Source organism: Antechinus flavipes, chromosome 4 (assembly GCF_016432865.1).
Source record: "Antechinus flavipes isolate AdamAnt ecotype Samford, QLD, Australia chromosome 4, AdamAnt_v2, whole genome shotgun sequence".
NCBI classification, from domain to species: Eukaryota; Metazoa; Chordata; class Mammalia; order Dasyuromorphia; family Dasyuridae; genus Antechinus; species Antechinus flavipes.
Genome location: NC_067401.1, coordinates 107,716,044 through 107,733,303, shown reverse-complemented (window position 1 = coordinate 107,733,303; position 17,260 = coordinate 107,716,044). Strand labels below are relative to the sequence as shown.

Sequence of the window (17,260 nt, the reverse complement as noted above, 5' to 3'; positions counted from 1 at the left end):
TCCCCCTTCTATCCACCCATTGCTTCTGGACAAAACAGGGATCCTACAAAACCCTTTCCTGGGAGTGGGAGTGAGGAGGGAAAAGAATTGATGGACATGAAAGAAGATGACATGGACTGCTTTTCAGTCCACTTTCCATTCCTAGGCCGAAAGGATGTGACTCTGAGAAAGCTGGACATTAAGGTGGAAACAGTGAACCGTGAGCCGCTCACCCTACACCCTGACCGGGAGGATGACACTGCCAGTGTGTCCACTGCCACCAGAGTTATGAAGGCCATCTATTCGGTGAGGAGCCCAGGGCACAATCCCTCAACCATTCCTCCTCTTAGCTGTTCTTTTTACCTGAGCCTAGAGCTTGTGTTTGGAAACCACCATGATGGGGGGAATTCTGCTCTGGACAGAGTTCCTAGAAAGGGCAGGTTTTTCCCTGGGAAAGGGTAGATTTGTATCTTGAGGGACATCCCACCTTTACTTTATGACTTATTTAGACTTGTAACTTTTTAAAGCTGGAAACACCTTAAGACTCATCTAATCAGACACCCTCATTTTACAGGTAAGGAAAACTTTAGACAGGGAGGTGATTTGTTTAAGGTCATCCTCTGCCTTGGAAGCAGACCAAGGACCAGGTCTCCTGATTTCCAATATCGGGCACTTGCCACCACTTCATTAGCAGAAGGGGGCATGGCCCTTTGCTTTTGATTACTTAACCTCTTATTCCCATCTACTCTCCTGTCCCCATAGTCATTTAAGGATGATGTGGATCTGAAACAGGACCTTCGCTGTGATGACACCCGAGAAGAGTATGAGATGAAGGTCTGGAGTGGGAGTCCCGGAATCGGCAGGGTCAGGGCGGTGGGCCTGGGGAGGTGGTGGAATGAGGGATATAGGCAAATCTTGTAGCTACCAGTTTTTGTGCTTAGGGGAAGTGACCCAAAATTAATTTTTGAAGTCAAGTTCATTTGAAACAGTGGGATGGAATGGGTGGATGAGAGACAGGGACCCCAGGACACATTGAAACCATTCCAGTGGCTACATCAGCCAGGGGCAAAAAGCATAAACCATCTGGGAGCTTTTTATTTTAACTAGTTATTTTTGCTAACTCAATGCTAAGCTAAGCTGTTTCCGCACTGCTAAAGGAATATGTATCCTTAGCATTTTCTACATATTGGCCCCCTGGGACAGAGCCCTAACCACTTGGCCCTAGTTGGAGCTCTGAGGTGAGACACAGAGTAGCTCAGAGTTTAGACGCTGGCAACATGACTCGGATATGGCAGAGGTGTTGAGGGATGCCTGGCCAGGCCATAGGGATTGGGTCCCAGGCTTTAGGGAAAAATTTCTCTCTTAACTGTTCCTTTTTCTTTTCTCTCTTCCATGTCCTAGGACCCCACCAATGGCTACTACAATGTCCGAGCACATGAAGACCGCCCCTCTTCCCGGGCCGTCCTCTACGCTGACTATCGTGCTCCAGGCCCTGCCCGCTTTGATGCCCGCCCCTCCTCTCGTCTCTCTCATGCCAGTGGCTATGCCCAACTCAGCACCTACACCCGGGGCCCTGCCCCCGACTATGGCCCTGAAGCCCCTGCCCCTGGCCCTCCACCCCCAGGCGGTGGTGAGCAAGCCAGTCAGCTCTCCTATGAGAACTATGAGAAATTTGGCCCCCACCCCTTCCCAGGGGCAGCCAACTACCCCACTTACCGGCTCGGCTACCCTCAGCCCCCTCCCCCGGGGCTGGAGCGGACCCCCTATGAGGCATATGACCCCATAGGCAAGTACGCCACAGCTACTCGCTTCTCCTACACATCCCAACACTCAGACTATGGCCAGAGGTTCCAGCAGAGGATGCAGACTCATGTGTAGGGAGCCTCTGCGGGGCAGAGGAGAAGGCTCTCTGGACTGTTCCCTGATATTCAGGGGCATTGCCGTTTGCTTCCGTCTTGAACCTATCTTCCCCTCACCCTTACCCCTGCCCAGCTCTCCTCCCACTGCCGATGGGGGGGAAGATTATGTGTCTGAAACACCCCCTGTCCCAAGGATGGTGCTTCATACCCCAAACACTTGGGACTATCCTACTCTCTCTCCTGGAGAGACTTTTCCCTTCTGGCTGGTTCCCGACTCCTATACTTCCCCACTCCTGGACACGGAGGCAGGGAGAGTAAGGACTGGGGAAGGGACAGAGTTCAGTTTTGTTCTTCGTGTGTGTGTCTCTGTCTCTGTCTTTCTGCTCCCCCCGTCTCTCTCGTCTCATGACATGGGGATCTTGGTTGGGGGGAAGGGAGATGCTGAGCAGGAGTGGCCAGGCTGGGGGCCAGCAGAGTCCTTAGGAAGGAAGGACAGGGCTACCACCAATAATGAAACTCAGGTCAGGAGCCCCTGGCTGGGCCTCCTGCCATGCCCCACACCCTGGATTTGCCCTCTCCCTAGATGGAGGCTGGACAAAGAAGCGCGAATCCTATTTCGAGGGTGACTCTAGTCGGCTTCAACCAGAACACAAATGCTTCTGCAGCTGGCCACTGCTGCTGCTTCTGTGTTCGTCCCCTCTGTGGGGAGCCAGAATTCCCCCGTGTCTCCTCCTCCAGCCCGATTCCTTCCTTTAGAGAGAAAGTATGGTACGGTGGAAAGAGCATTTGATTAGGAGTAAAAGGGTTCTTGGGTTTAAAATGATGGTTAGGCCTGTTCCCACCAGCAAACCCCTGGCCTGGCAGAGAAGTCAATGATTCAAGGAATAAATAGGGGAAAAAAAACAAAAACAAAACACCAGAACCCTGGGTCTTAATTCACCAGCAAAGGGGAATAATGTGCTTTGGTGCAGTACCTAAAATTGGCACCAGAGGGAGCCCCGACCTCTCTGTCTTCCCACTACCACCCACCTCCCCATCACCATCAGCCTCATCTCTCCCTAGTTATGCCCTATTTTGTCTTTGTCTCTGGGTGAGAAAGGGGTGCAGGGGTAGTATGGAGGGCAACCAAGAGCCAGTAGACAATTTTCATAAATTTCTTCAGGAAACAAACAAACAAAAATCGTAAAACGATCTTAAAAAAAAAAAAAAATGCCCTCCCAAACGTAAGCCCCAACAGAGAAAAGAGGGAGAAGAATGTCAGAAGCTCAGATGGGCAAGAGTGGGCTCTGCTTCTCACCCAGGAATGGGCATTCTCCATCACCCTTCCAGTCGCCAAGCACTTTGAATACTTATTTTATTCAGGCAGTGGAACAAGTCGAGTGGTCTGATTCACAGGCTGAGTTGCCATAACCTGGAAAAAAGATGGGTTAGGAAGACCTTTTCCTGAAGGATAGAACTGCCAGTGAAATCCTCAGATGGATTTTTCTGTTAAAGTGTCTTTTGTTTGTTTCTTCTGGCTCAGCCAGAACTTTTAGTCCACTTTCAGTGCCTTGAACATCAACCTTTTGTTGACCACCCTGTTGGTGGGAGCCAGGTGCCCCTGATGAATTAATTCTCCTAGCAGAGGTGTCTAGGAAGAGAGATTAATACCTAGAAATCGGTAGAATTTTAAAAAGTAACCTCATTCCACATCCCATCCCCAGGCCTTCTAAGTAGTCTAATCTCTCTACCTGGCACCTGTCCCTCAGTCTCCACCCTTCTAACCAAAGAGAACAGGAGCTGGGGGAGTAGGTTTAGACCTTGCCCAAGCCTCTATCCCTCCAAAAGTAATGAAAGGCAGGACTCATCTTTTTGGAGGGGAAAAGCAGCTGTGGAGCCTCTGGTCTATTTCCCATAGATTATTTCCCAGAATGCACCATGCTCCTTTTTGGTGGTCACTGTTCATTAATCCTGTTCATGTTAACGAGCTACATGCTCATCAGCTACGCGCCATCAACACCCTTATGGATGGGTCTGTGGGATGACATTCACCCAACCTCTCCTGTGTAAGGACAGAGTTTGTACTTAGGAAGTAGGCCCTGCTTCAAATATACAGGTTAATCAGTTAAAATCCAAGGTGGGTGCTGGGGGGTGGCTCACATATTGGAGATAATCTGGTGAGTTCCAAACTTCTCCATCTAAAAGTTAACTTCCTTTGAAGTTGTTCATGGGGAAAGCTCTCTAGGAAGATTTCTTAAAATGATAGGTGTCTATAAACAAATCCAGTCGTCAATCATTTGGGCTAAAGGAGGGAATGAAATCCAGAGATCCTAAGTGATCTAAATCTGAAAATAATCTGATTAGTTGGATTTTTTAAAATAGAAAAACCAAAGGGTTATTCCTCTTTGGTTTAAGAGTGGCCAATGAAGACATGTTAAAAATGTATATTTATCTGATTCCCTTCTTTCCAGGCTGAGGTGCCAATGTTTTTCTCTTTTCAATTCAAATGTTAGAACTTCTTGTTTTATATTTCCTCAACCCTGGCTAGGTAGTAGGAATAGAAAAAGTCCTAGGGAAGTGTGGAAAATTTGGTAGGTTTTGAAACCACTTGAAGAAGGTAGGATCTAAGTCTGTGTGTGTGTGTGTGTGTGTGTGTGTGTGAGAGTGTGTGTGTGTGTGTGTGTGTGTGTGTGTGTGTGTGTTGGGAGAAAAAGGTTCAGAAACTGAAATGAATCCCAAAGATGACTTTCCTAGAGGGTTTTGATGCACTTGCATTATCCAGCTCTAGGTTATTCATCTTACTATTTAGCCCAGGCAATTTTTCTTCCTCCTTCTACTTCTTTGTTGCTTTCTCTTCCCCAAATAACTTTTTACTTCAATTATAACCCTATGGGAGGGAAAGGAATTTGAGGTTCCCTCCCTGTACTTGAGCCCAGCTACTGAAAAGGGCCTTAGAAATCTAAGTTCTTCATTCTTTGATTTATGCACACATATATGTATATGTATATACATATACATGTAAATATACATATACATATCTAAGGCTATATGAGATACAACACTATCTGTCCCTAGTGTGAAATAAAAAGCTGAGAACAAGCAAGGAGGTCAATAGGAAAGTCCAATAGCATTCCATTTCCTCTTTGATTTTTCACTGTAGGGCTTCATCTTTTGGTTTGAAATGGAATGAACTTCCAGCACATCAGACCACTCTTACATTCACATGCATAAACAGAAACATTCCAAACCTTAAAACAAAATCAGTTTTGGATTATCCATTTGTTCTTAGGTTGACCATGCAGCTTTATTTTTCCACTCAGAGTTTAAGGGTTGACTATTGCAAAGACATCTGTAAACATTCCCATACTTGGGAAGGATGAACAAGTACCTGTTTTCTGGAGCTTAATTATCTGAGAACAGAAGCAAAGGAATTAGAGACCCTCATATCCTGGAGGGATGGCAGCTCCCCTATAGGTAATAGGTAAGACTCTTAGAATGACCTACTCTATGTAGAAGTATGTTACTCTGAGGTCAAAGACCTCTCTTGGTCTGCTTTTGGGAAGGTGAAGTAAAGAAGCAGTGACCTATATTAGAGAAGACATAAAAAGGAGAACAGGAGAAGAGTTGCTAATAGGAGAAAAATGGCAGCAGGAGGTAAGGGAATTTTACAACTTTTGTACAATCTTAGATTTTGAAGAGATCATTGCACTTGTGTTTTGGGTAGAAGTGGTGATGTCTTTGGACAAGCATCCTCTCTCTCCCAAGTTGGGTAAGGGAAGAGAAGTGTGCTTTATACTATTGTACTGTGGTATGTGGAGTTCAACTTTAGCCATGGCCTCTGTTATCCAATCTTCTGCCCCTTTAAATCTTTCTGCTAAATCCATGGATGGGATATAATCAAACATAAACTAAGTATAAGATAAGGGTTAGGAGATAAGGGCATGGTGGATATGATCTTTAGTTTACCATATTCCATTTTGGGGAGGGGAAAGGGAAAATGAGTCTGTCCATTCTCCTATCCTCAAAAAATGTAACTGCTCTTAAGCCCGAATGAAAAATAACTTCTTTTCTCTTAAGATTCCAGGGGAGTTTTTTTCACCTTATTTCAATGTTTTGCATGAGGGAAAAGCACAGTGGAGATTCCAGGGCACATTGTTCTGAGATCTCTTTCCCCTAACCTCTGGACTCCCTGAAGTGGCAATTAGGCAGCTTCCAATTTGTTTAATCTATGTAGACTTCTAAGGTGGGTCATTCAAGCTGAATAGCTTCACTGTGGAGTTGAGTAATCTAATCTGACATGTAAAAGGCTTCTATGACCTGGATGAGCCTTCATTTTGCATGTTTTCTCCCACTCTCACTAGCCATTCTAATTCTGGGATCCAGTTTCCTAGATTGTGACCCTTATAAGGGTGTCATCCTCTCAGAAATTAAATGTCTCTCCTCCCGTTTTCTGTGCAACTTTGGACATCATCACACCTCTCTGTGCCTCTGTTGGCCTTTCTGATGTATAATGGAGGGAATTGCCTAGATGGTATTTATAAAGCCCCTTTTCCCATGAGACTGGGGTAGGGATTATGAAGTATTGAAATGCACAGGTGTAAAATAATTTGAAAAGCTTTATTTTTGTTAAGAGGTGAGAAAATTTAGCATCCCCTATGTTCCCATCCCTTGCCTACTCCCATACCCCCATGCCATAATGTCTCCCCACTCCTAATATGTCTTGACAGTGTCCACTACAAGCCATTCGACCCTCTTATGTTCCATTGGCCACAGCTATATTCCTTCTGATCAACTGGGTTGAACTTTGGGATTAACGGGGGGTTGGTTGAGCTGGGGCTGGGAGGATTCCAGAATTTTTTTAAAGGGGGGGAGGGGGGAAATCTTGCTTTCTTGCATCACTGTGAGCGAGCTCCAGGTTCTATCCCTGGAGAAATAATTGCTGCAGAGAAGTCACAGGCCATATTGGGCAGTCTTGGTACGAACCTGCCCTCAAAAATAATAACAGTAATAATAATAATCACCTGCATACAACTGTTAATCATTCTTTGCTCACCTCCTGATTTTTCTCTGGACTCTCTCATTGGCTCTATTTCAGGAGGTGCTCAAGTGCTGTGGCCCTCCCAATAGAATCAATGTACTGTGGACACTCCCCATTCCTTCTTCCCTCTCCAATGCTTTACACATCTGGAAAATTCCTGATGTCACACCCAGAATTCATCTTCACCTAGAAAGGGAGCAGTCTAGCTCCTGATACAATCTCATTAGCAATAGTGACCTGGAAGAGTTGGCCTCCAATCACACACACAGAAAGAGGATCAATGCTATGGTTGCCATTTTTGTCTAAGCCTCTATCAGGTTTGCATACTTGGTCCCTGATGCTAAAGTTGAAATTCCTTCCCCAGGTCCTCAGTATTAAATGAATGGATCCATGATGATAATTAAGAAAAGAGAAAAATATATTATTTTTGTTAGGACAAACCATCGTAGATTTTTAGCAATGTGTATCTGTGCATCCCTCACACCTTTTCCTATTCTGCCTTTTTCATTTTCCTTTTTTTTTTAAATATTATGTACTATATTTTTAGTCTTAAACACACTATATATTATATATATTTAATTTTTTATATATATAAATATAAATGTTAAAAAAAAAGAAAAATTGTGTATTCTTTGTCGCATGTGGGAAAAGAGTTTCTAGAAAAGTTGTCTGGTTCTTTGTGAATCATTCTAGATTTAGGGAATCAATTATCAAAGGGATATTCGAAAGGATAATATTCTAGTACTCTGTACCTATGAATTATAGGCCATGGAAAAGGCTTTTTGTTTTTGCTTCTTGAAAAATATTGATTCTGTCCTATCAGCAGTCTTGACCTCCAAGGACCAAACTTTGGAAGCACAGGAACCCAGGGGAAAAATGAATTAAATATTTTTCCTTTCCAGGATAGAATTGTAGTAGAAAAAGTCCAGGCTCTAATATCCAAGGACCTGGGTTAAAATTTCTCCAACAACAATAATAGCTTTCATTCATATAGGACTTTAAGTTTTGTGAAGAACTCTACAAATATTATTTGATTCTTGCAATAATCCTGAGAGATAGGTGCTGTTATTATCCCTATATTTACAAATGAGGAGACTGAGTCCCTGAGAGATTAAATAGTTTGCCCAAGGTCACATAGCTAGTCATTTCCAAGACCAGATTTGTATTCAGGTCTTCCTGAATTCTGATTCAGTGTTCTATTCACTGCAAAATCTAGCTTCCCCAACTTGTAATATTTACAACGAATGTGATCTTAAGTAAGCCATCATTTTCTCGGGCTTCTGTTTCCTCATCTTTAAAATGAGAGTGTCAAACTACATGATTTCTGATGATCCTCTATGATCTACAATCTTGTAAGAGACAATCCCTCAGAATTCTAGAAAAAAATCTGTTAGAATCTGAAAATTACAAAGAACCCCAAAGATCATAGTACATAGTACATCACAGTTCATAGTACAACCAATCATAAATTTTATGTATGACATTCCTCAAAAATAGTTAGAATCCAAATAAAGGGGTCCAGCAATGAATAGTTCACTCATTACTCTGGACATGATTCCTACAGGTTTTTCAACTTTTATAAGATGAGGTTAAGAGAATTTGAGGGACCACTCTGATTTTGGCTGGAATTTATAGATCAACTTTTTTCAAAGTACAAACGTCACTTCCAATAATTTTCCACTATGCCAACAAACTGGATCTATAAAACATTTCAGCTAAATACAAACAAGACACGGTAGGGGACTTAAAACGCACTACTTAAGAGATTTAAGTAGCATTCACCATAAAATTATTTCTTATTTACATCATGTTTTCTCTCAAGAGGTAGGTTTTAACTTCTTAACCAAGTCTAGACTTGTGAGCTAATCTCGATTAGATTCCTGAAATAATTTCCATTAGAAGTCTGGAATAATCTTTCATATTCTAAAATAATCTATTAAGCTTACCTAAGAAATGACGAAAGGGATAGTTTCAGTGACACCTGGAAAGACTTGAATGAACTGATGCAGAGTGAAGTGAGCAGTATAAGAAAAACAATTTATGCAATAACAACACTGTAAAAATAAACAATTTTGAAAGCCTTAAGAATGATGATCAACACAATCACAATCAAGTAATGATTCCAGAGGACTGATGATGGAGCATGCAACCCACCTCCTGATAGAGAGGTGATGGACTCAGGGTACAACACAAGACATTTTTTGGACATGCCCAATGGAGGAATTTGTTTTGGTTGACTTTGCATATTTGTTAAAAGTTTTTTTTTTTTTTCTTTTTCAATGGTGGAGGGAGGGAAGAAAAAAGATAAAATTTGTTAATTAAAAGATTAATCTAAAAATAAATAATTTTTCAAAAAAATAATACTTAGGCTCAGGATCAAAGTTATTGTGACTCCTTCCTTTTGAACCTGATCTAAGGAAAATAGATGTTGACTTTTACATGGTCCTTGAACTGGAATTTTTCATTTTTTCTGAGTCAATAGAATGACTTGCCTGTGTTACAGGGAGGATGGGGTTGAGAGATATCCAAGAAGAAAATTACACAGTGTTGGGAAAGTGAAAGTGCTTTTTGTATGACACAATAAGATTGAAATATATGAATTTGCATATTAATAGCATATGAATTTCATATGTGTTATATGTGGAGGGATGGAGTATGCATGAATTCAGCTTCCACCTTCTCTTTTCACCTTCTCTAAATAATAGTTTTTTTAGGATAAGAAGGTATTGATGCTTTGGAATCTCTACCAATGGAGGAAATGGCCACATTTATATATAGTTGTGCTTAGATGAAACAACTTATATAAAGCACTTTATAAGCCTTAAAACACTATATAAAGATTAACTGTTTTGGCTTTTGATGTTAGTATTGATGAGTCATCAAATATCTACTATCAGCTTCTAAGTGGAATAAGAGATAAAACAGAAAAAGGCAAAAAAGGTCAAGTTAAATCAACAAGCATGTATTAAGTACTTACTATATTCTAGACATAGTACTAAGAGCTAAGAATGCAAAGGTAGGCAAAAACAATCCTAGTCCTCAAGGAGCCCATAAGTTAATGGAAGGGGGGATGGGAGGAAAAACAGGCAAACAACTATGGACAAACAAGATATGTACAAGGTAAATTGGGAATTGTAGCAGAGGAAAGGCACTAATGTTAAGGAAAGCCTTAATACTTCCTGCAAAAGGTAGAATTTTATTTTATATTTTTGGAGGCAATTGGGGTTAACTGATTTGCCCAGCTGATAAGTGTCTGAGGCTATATTTGAACTCAGGTCTTCCTGGACTCCAGTGCCATTGTTCTAGCTACTCTACTACCTTGCTGCCCCAGAAGGTAGAATTTTTAGCAGAGACTTGAGGGAAACCAGGAATTAGAGAGGAGGAGGGAGAGAATTCTAGTCATGGGATGCAACCAAATGCCCAAAGTGAGAAACTGGTATGGATTGTGCCAGAAATAATTAGGAGGAAGCTATCCCAGGATCACAGAGAACATAGGAGTAAAATATAAGACTGCAAAGATAGGAAGGAACCAGGCTGTGAATTACTTCCTAATACTTGTATGTAGCATCTTCTGGGCAATGGTCATGCTCTCCTGACTTTCCCCTCTAAAAGTCAAATAGAATTTATAGCTGATCCTGGAAGTAATAGGGAGCCACTAAAGTTTATTGAGTGAGTGTTGGGGGAGGGAGGAGGGAAGTTTGGCATGGTCAGACCTATAGTACTTTATATAGAGCATATATTTTGCTGTGCACCTTTAATTCTCTTACCCCACTAACTTATAGCTGTCCTTTCAGAGGTATTGTGGAGCCTTTTTTTTCAGTCATGTTCCAATACTTCATAACCTCATTTGGGGTTTCCTTGGCAGAAATACTAGAATGTTATTGCGATTTCCTTTTCTAGCTCAATTTACAGATGAGGAGTTGAGGTGAACAGGGTTAAGTGAGTACAGGATCACCCAACTAATGTCTGAAGCCAAGTTTGAACTCGGGAAGAGAAATCTTCCATTGTGCTCACCTAATTTTCCTTTTGAGGGGCACTGTCATTATTGATAGCTTTTACTGCTCATTCCCACCTAGGTGGTTCATTCAAGTAGTGGTTAAAGTCAAAAGAACCTTGAAAGCCCCATTGTTGAAGGCTTTGGTGAGTCTAAATCACCACTTCCTAATTATCCCTTTTTGAAAATATTGAGTTTTATCCTTGAAGGAATACCCTATTAGAAACAATAACAGCAATAGAAACCCTAGCATCTGACTAATATTTTACACTATATTATGATTTAGGATGGTTATTCTGCTTTGAAGGAAATGCTGAAGCCAATGTTATTGAAATCTGGGGAAGCAAGTTTGAATCTTGGCTCTGTTGTGACAATGAGAAAATAATTTCTACTATATGAACCTCAGTTTGTTATATGTAAAATGAAAGATTTAGATTATCAAGTCCATTGTAGCTCTGAATTCTATTATCCCATGATGAGTAGAGAGAAAAATGAGCCTTTAGTATGGGTTGCTAAGGCTAAAAAATGCTTTTTCTTCCTCAATTATAATGAACATTCAACAGTGAACAAAAACCCCTATTTTCCCTACTCTACAACCTAGCTCATGTTGGAAAGTCCAAAAGTTCTTCCTTTTCAGTAGTTATCAGAATACAGTGCCCTTGCCCAAAAGCACCTTAATGCAGATTGTTTTTGCCTAGAGGCTTGTGGAAGATTGGGAGGATTGTAAAAAGGGGCCAGCGGACTCTAAAGTTGGAAAGGGACTTTAAAATCATGGCATCTCACTCTAACACTCTCCCCGAGTCTCATTATTTTCATCTGTAAAAGAAGGGGAAAGGAAAGGGTTGAATTAGATGAGCTCTAAGGTACCTCTCAACACTTGGGGGTCTTAACTTCCTAGCCCCTAGAGATCTCCCTCCTAGTACCATTTTGTAGCATCTTCTGGGCAATGGTCATGCTCTCCTGCCTTTCCCCTAGAACCCAGGTGCCAGGACTTCTTCGAGCAGCAATCAGTGGGGGTAGAGAAAGCTCATTTGATGCAAGCTCACTTGAAGTTTCTTATTTCCCTCTTTCACTGTAATTAGCAATGGCAGAGGCGACCTCCCAGGGAGAGAGAAACCATCATCAACTTCCAGAACTGAGCAGAATGTCTTTATCTTTCTCTCTCTGCCTCTTCCCTCCCTCTCTTTTTTTCTTTCTCCATACAGTACTGCTCTCTTGCGGCTGCTGCACAAACACATCCAGTATTTGTTTGTAAATTGGGGAATATTTCATTTTTTTAAGCTTTGAGTTCATGCTCCAACACCCTTGCCGCAGAGCCCATCTGTTCTCTCCTGTCTCCAAATTTCAAACAGACACTGTGCTTTCTTTCCCAAGAGAGCCAGGTCACTGAGTGGTATGGATCTCCAGGTTTGGGGATGGGCTTCTTTCCAGGCTCCTGACCAGAAGCTGTGTTGCCACTTGCTTTTTTGTTGTTGTTTCACCCCCGGTAAAGTGACAGGAAACTTGGGGAATCTGAACAGTGAATAGGACCTTTGAGGATCAACCTCCTCTCAGGAGGCCAGGATCCCTTCTATAGCACACCTGACAGATGGCCATGCAGTCAACACTGCTAGCAATGGGAATAATAATGATAATAACTCACATTTATATTATGCTTTAAGGTTTACAAAGCACTTTGCCCATAATAACTCTGTGAAGTAGGTAGTGTAAGTATTATTATTTAATGGAAAGAGTGCTGGATTGGGGGATAGAAGGGGAGGAAGGAGGGAAAGTGTGAGAGGACCCAAGTAGAATACTGCCTGACCTGTCTAATTTTTTTTATTATAGCTTTTTATTTATAAAACATATGCAGAGGTAATTTTTCAACACTGACCTTTGCAAAACTTTCTGTTCCAAAATTTCCCCTCCTTCCCCCTCCCCTCTCCCCTAGATGGCAGGTATTCCAATACATGTTAAAATATATGTTCAATCCAATACACACACACACACACACACACACACACACACTTATACGGTTATCTTGCTGCACAAGAAAAATCAGATCTAGAAAGAAAAAAAAAACTAGAAGGAAAACAAAAATGCAAGCAAACACCAGAAAGAGTAAAAATGCTATGTTGTGCTGAGCTGTCTAATTATGACCAAGTCACCATGAACCTCTGTGGACTTTGATTTCCTTATTTATAAAATGAGGAGGGGGTGGACTTAGTAAATTGTAAAATTTCTTAAAGATTTAAATCTCTGATTTTATGACCCTGATTTTACTTATGAAAAAACTTGGGCTTACAGATATTTCTAGAGAACTATTTACTAGAGATCTATTTACTAGAGAACTAGTAAAGATCAGGACTACAAATCAAAGAATATGTTCCTTCTGATTCCAAAGCACTCATTCCTTCTCTTACACCATAGAGAATTCATCAGCTATTGGTGAAGTCCATTTGACCACTGGAAAATTTGGGGATTTTAGTTAAGGGTGGGGAGATTGAGGGTAGAAAGTTCCACCTTCTATGGAAAGAAATCTTCCATCTTGTCATTTTCATTCACTGATCCTAGTTCTTACCTCTGGAATTCCACAAAATAACAAGTTAAACCTTTCTCTTTATGATAGGCTGGTCATATGGATTTGAAGATAATGTTCTTTTCTCTTCCTTTTATCTTCCACTGGAAAAATCAAGGTTATTACTGTCTTTTTAAAAAGAAGCATTTATTTTCTTTCCTTCCCAATCTTCATCTCCCATAAAACAATAAGAAGGAAAAGGGAAATTCACACATATCCCAGCAAAACAAATTCCCACATTGATCATGTCCAAAAACTATGTCTCATTGTACATTTTAAGTCCATTACTTTCTCATGAATTGGGTGGTATGAATTCTGCTTATTTTACTCTACATCAGTTCATACAGCCCTTTCCTGTTCTTTCTAAAACTGTCCATTTTATCATTCCTTTGGTTCAGTAATATTCCTGTACTCTCAAATACCATAACTTTAGTTATTTCTCAATGAGTAGTCACCAACTTTGTTTCTAGCTTTTTGCTACTACAAATATTTTTGAACATATGAGTCTTTTTTTTCTTCCTTTGATTACTTTGGAGTACAAGTCTAGTGGTAGTAATATTGCAGAGTTAAAATTATGGAAATTTGGAGCATATTTGCAAATTAGCTTACCAGAATGGCTAGACAATTGACAGCTTTACCAAAAGTGCATCAATGTGCCGGTTTTCTCACAGCCCTTCCAATAATTGTCATTATTCTCTCTGGTCTACTGGGTGAGAAACAGAAATTCAGAGTTACTTTAATTTGTACTTCTCTATTAGTGATTTGGACATATTTTTTCATAAGGTCCCAACACCCCAAATCTCTTAACTAATCTATTCTTCAATTCCTAGGCAGCTAGATTGCATAATGGAGGAAGTTTGGAACTTGAAGTCAGGAAGGGCTGAGTTAAAATTTTCAGATACTTATTATATATATGACCCTGTACAAGTAACTAAACATCTCTCAGTCTTCCCTCCTATAATATGGGGGAAATACAGCACATACTTCAAAACATTGTTGTGAGGATCAAAGGACACAATATATGTAAATTGCTTTACAAACATTAAGGCATTATATAAATACTATTATTAGTAGCAGTAATAATGATGATAATATTTTTGTTAGACTACAATATAGGCTTTCCAATCACCTCACCACCCAGGATATCCTGCTTTGGACACCTTCCAACTTTACAATGTGCTTCCTAAAATGTAATGCCCAGAGCTAAACACAATTTAAGAAAATTGTCCTGATGTTCTTTTGTAACACTTCCAAGTATGAGTGGAAAACTCTATTTACAATTCCTTGAATCTCTTTCCCTTCCTACCTTCTTGGGGCAAATACAGACACTTTCCTCTGGTTATTACCCAAGGAGGGGAAAAATGGTAGCTCATCTGTCAGTTGTTAGTTTTGAGATGAATAGGATGCTTCATCTTTGCCATTGCAATAGTCTCAAAATATTCATAGGATTTGGAGCTTTTTAAAAAAACTTAAGAGCTAATCTAATACAATCCTCTTATTATAAAGATAAGAAAACTAGAAATCTGATGTCCAGATTGAGGAAGCAGGTTGTCAAAGGTCACATACTTAGTAAATAGTAGAAATAGGATTTGAACACAAGTCCTCAGTCCAAATCACTAGAAGATCCTCCCACATCTTTCATCGGTCCTATATTTCCTGACTCCTTGATCTAGTTTCCTTTCAAGAGGTATCGCAGAATTTAGCATGTTTATTTATATAACCAGGACAACATAGGGATACTTTACATGACAAAAGAGATGCTGCTCAGTTTGGTGTGTTGTTTACAAAGAATCAGCATGTCTTCATCAAGAACAGGTCATACCGCACTATCCCCAGTTCTTGCCTGACAGGATTATTAGACTAGTAGATCAGAGAGATGACCTAGATTTGAGAAATGCTTTTGACAACATTTCTCATGTTCATAGAGAAAACAGCGAATTATATTATAATTATATTTTATATATTGTATAATTATAACTATACATTATAGTTAATATGTAGTATTTTATAGTTATGTTATATATAGGGCTGGATTATATTAGAATTAGGTAGATTTAGAATTGGCTGAATAACTGGATCCAAAAAACTGAAGTTAATGATTTATGTTAACTTAGAAGGAAATCTCCAGTGGATTGCCCCAATGATTTGTGTTTGTCACAGTGCTATTTAACATTTAGAAAAAAATCAGTGACAGGGATAAAGGCATACATAAAATTTTCATCAAATTTGCAGGTAACACAAAACTAGAAAGGATAGCTAAACACTGGTTTCTAGGACCTAATGATATCTCAATAGATTAGATTGTTTGGGCTAAATTTCATAAAATGAAATTTAATGGAGATATGTCTATAGTTTTATGTTTAGGCTAAAAAAAAACAGTTGTCAGCTAGAATTTATTAAAAATCTATTATGTGTAGGCAGTGTGCTAAGCATTGGGGATTCAAAGAAAGGAAAAATATAGTCCCTGTCCAGGAGGAGCCCAGAGGGGGAATACCACATGCAAACAGCTATGTACAAATAGGATATATACAGGGTAAACTGGAGATAATCTCAGAGGGAAAGCACTAAGATTAAGGAGGACTAGGAAAGGCTTCTTGCTTTGAAGGTAGGACTTTAACTGAGATTTAAAGGAAGCCAGGGGAGCTACACAAGTAAAAGATGGAGGACATTTGGCTAGACAGCAGTTCTGGAAAAGATTTGAGAGCTTTAGTTAACTACAGGCTCAGTGAGTTGATAGAGTGAAATGGAATCTAAGAACGACCTTAAGCTATATTAAAAGGTGTTATTAAAACAAAATCTAGATATGGTCTTATCAGTGTGGGAGAGCTCACAGCAGGGTTTATGCAGGTTGGCAATTCCTCCCTAACTTACAATCTTAATGACTTGATCAAGGTGACCTTGCGGATATATGTCAGAGGCATTTGAACCTGGGTCTTCTGAACTCTAATACCAATTCTCTACCCAGTAGGCTAGGATGCCTCTCTAAGAAGTCAAAGAATATATTGTCTTGCTCTACTCTGCTCAAGCCAGAACAGATCTGGAATGTTGCATCCAATTATGGGGTGTCTTATTTTGGGAAGGATGTTATTATAAAAAATAACAACTTCTGTAACAACAATTATATAACACTGTAAGTTTTGATAAATAAATAGCTAAATTTAGATTTGATATGAGGAAAAATTTCTGCAGTTAATGAGTTGATCCAAAGTGGAACTAGCTGCCTTGAGAAGGAGGTCTCCAAACAAAGATTGGACATTTCCTCATTAGGGATGATGTAGATGGAGTTTTGTTCAGGTAGAGAGGTTGAACTAGGCAGGCTCTTAGGTATCTCCCAACCCTAAGATTTACTATTCTGGGCAAAAAAAAACCACTATCCACCAAATTCTTTTATATCTCAAGCTTCAGGGCTTTTGTCTGGACCTGAGAATCAGGAGACTTGGTTTTAAGTCTTATCTGTGTCATGAACTTTTAAGAATTCAGTTTTAAGAAATTTCTATAATTTCTCTCTCTCTATATATATATAATTTCTATAATTTTTTATGTTGTAGGGCATTAGAACTTTCTCTTATGCAATCTGAACTCTCTGGATTCCTGAGGAAGTAATAGCTCTAAGTTTCCAACATTTTTTCAGACTGAACCTACATCCTGACCCATCTCCCTGACTCTCTGGACCTCAGGCTTATCTTCATTCTCAATGTCTACTTTGATGAACTGCCTCCTCTCTTTCTCTAGCCCTTCTCTGCCCATAGCTAAGTCCTACTTTAAATCTATTGCTTGAGACTCAAAGTCCATTTTTTCTTCCTGCAAGTTTCAGAGGTCACCCTTACTGACTTGTTACAGATGAATGCTTAATA

The 17,260-nt window shown here is 40.1% G+C and overlaps 1 protein-coding gene across 4 annotated transcripts in view; it reads left to right on the top strand.

The window, feature by feature from the left end:
• KIRREL1 (kirre like nephrin family adhesion molecule 1) overlaps positions 1–4,470 on the top strand; it is a 158,998-nt gene extending 154,528 nt beyond the window's left edge. Inside the window, exons 13-15 of one of the 4 annotated variants that reach the window (XM_051993716.1) lie at positions 146–285; positions 742–813; positions 1,381–4,470. In XM_051993716.1, the coding sequence (XP_051849676.1) occupies positions 146–285; positions 742–813; positions 1,381–1,857 (689 nt within the window). In that variant the 3' untranslated portion in view covers positions 1,858–4,470. Of the gene's footprint in view, positions 1–127; positions 286–741; positions 844–1,380 lie in introns of all 4 variants that reach the window. The other 3 variants (XM_051993714.1, XM_051993715.1, XM_051993713.1) reach the window with 3 other exon arrangements.
• The last annotated feature ends 12,790 nt before the right edge of the window (positions 4,471–17,260 follow it).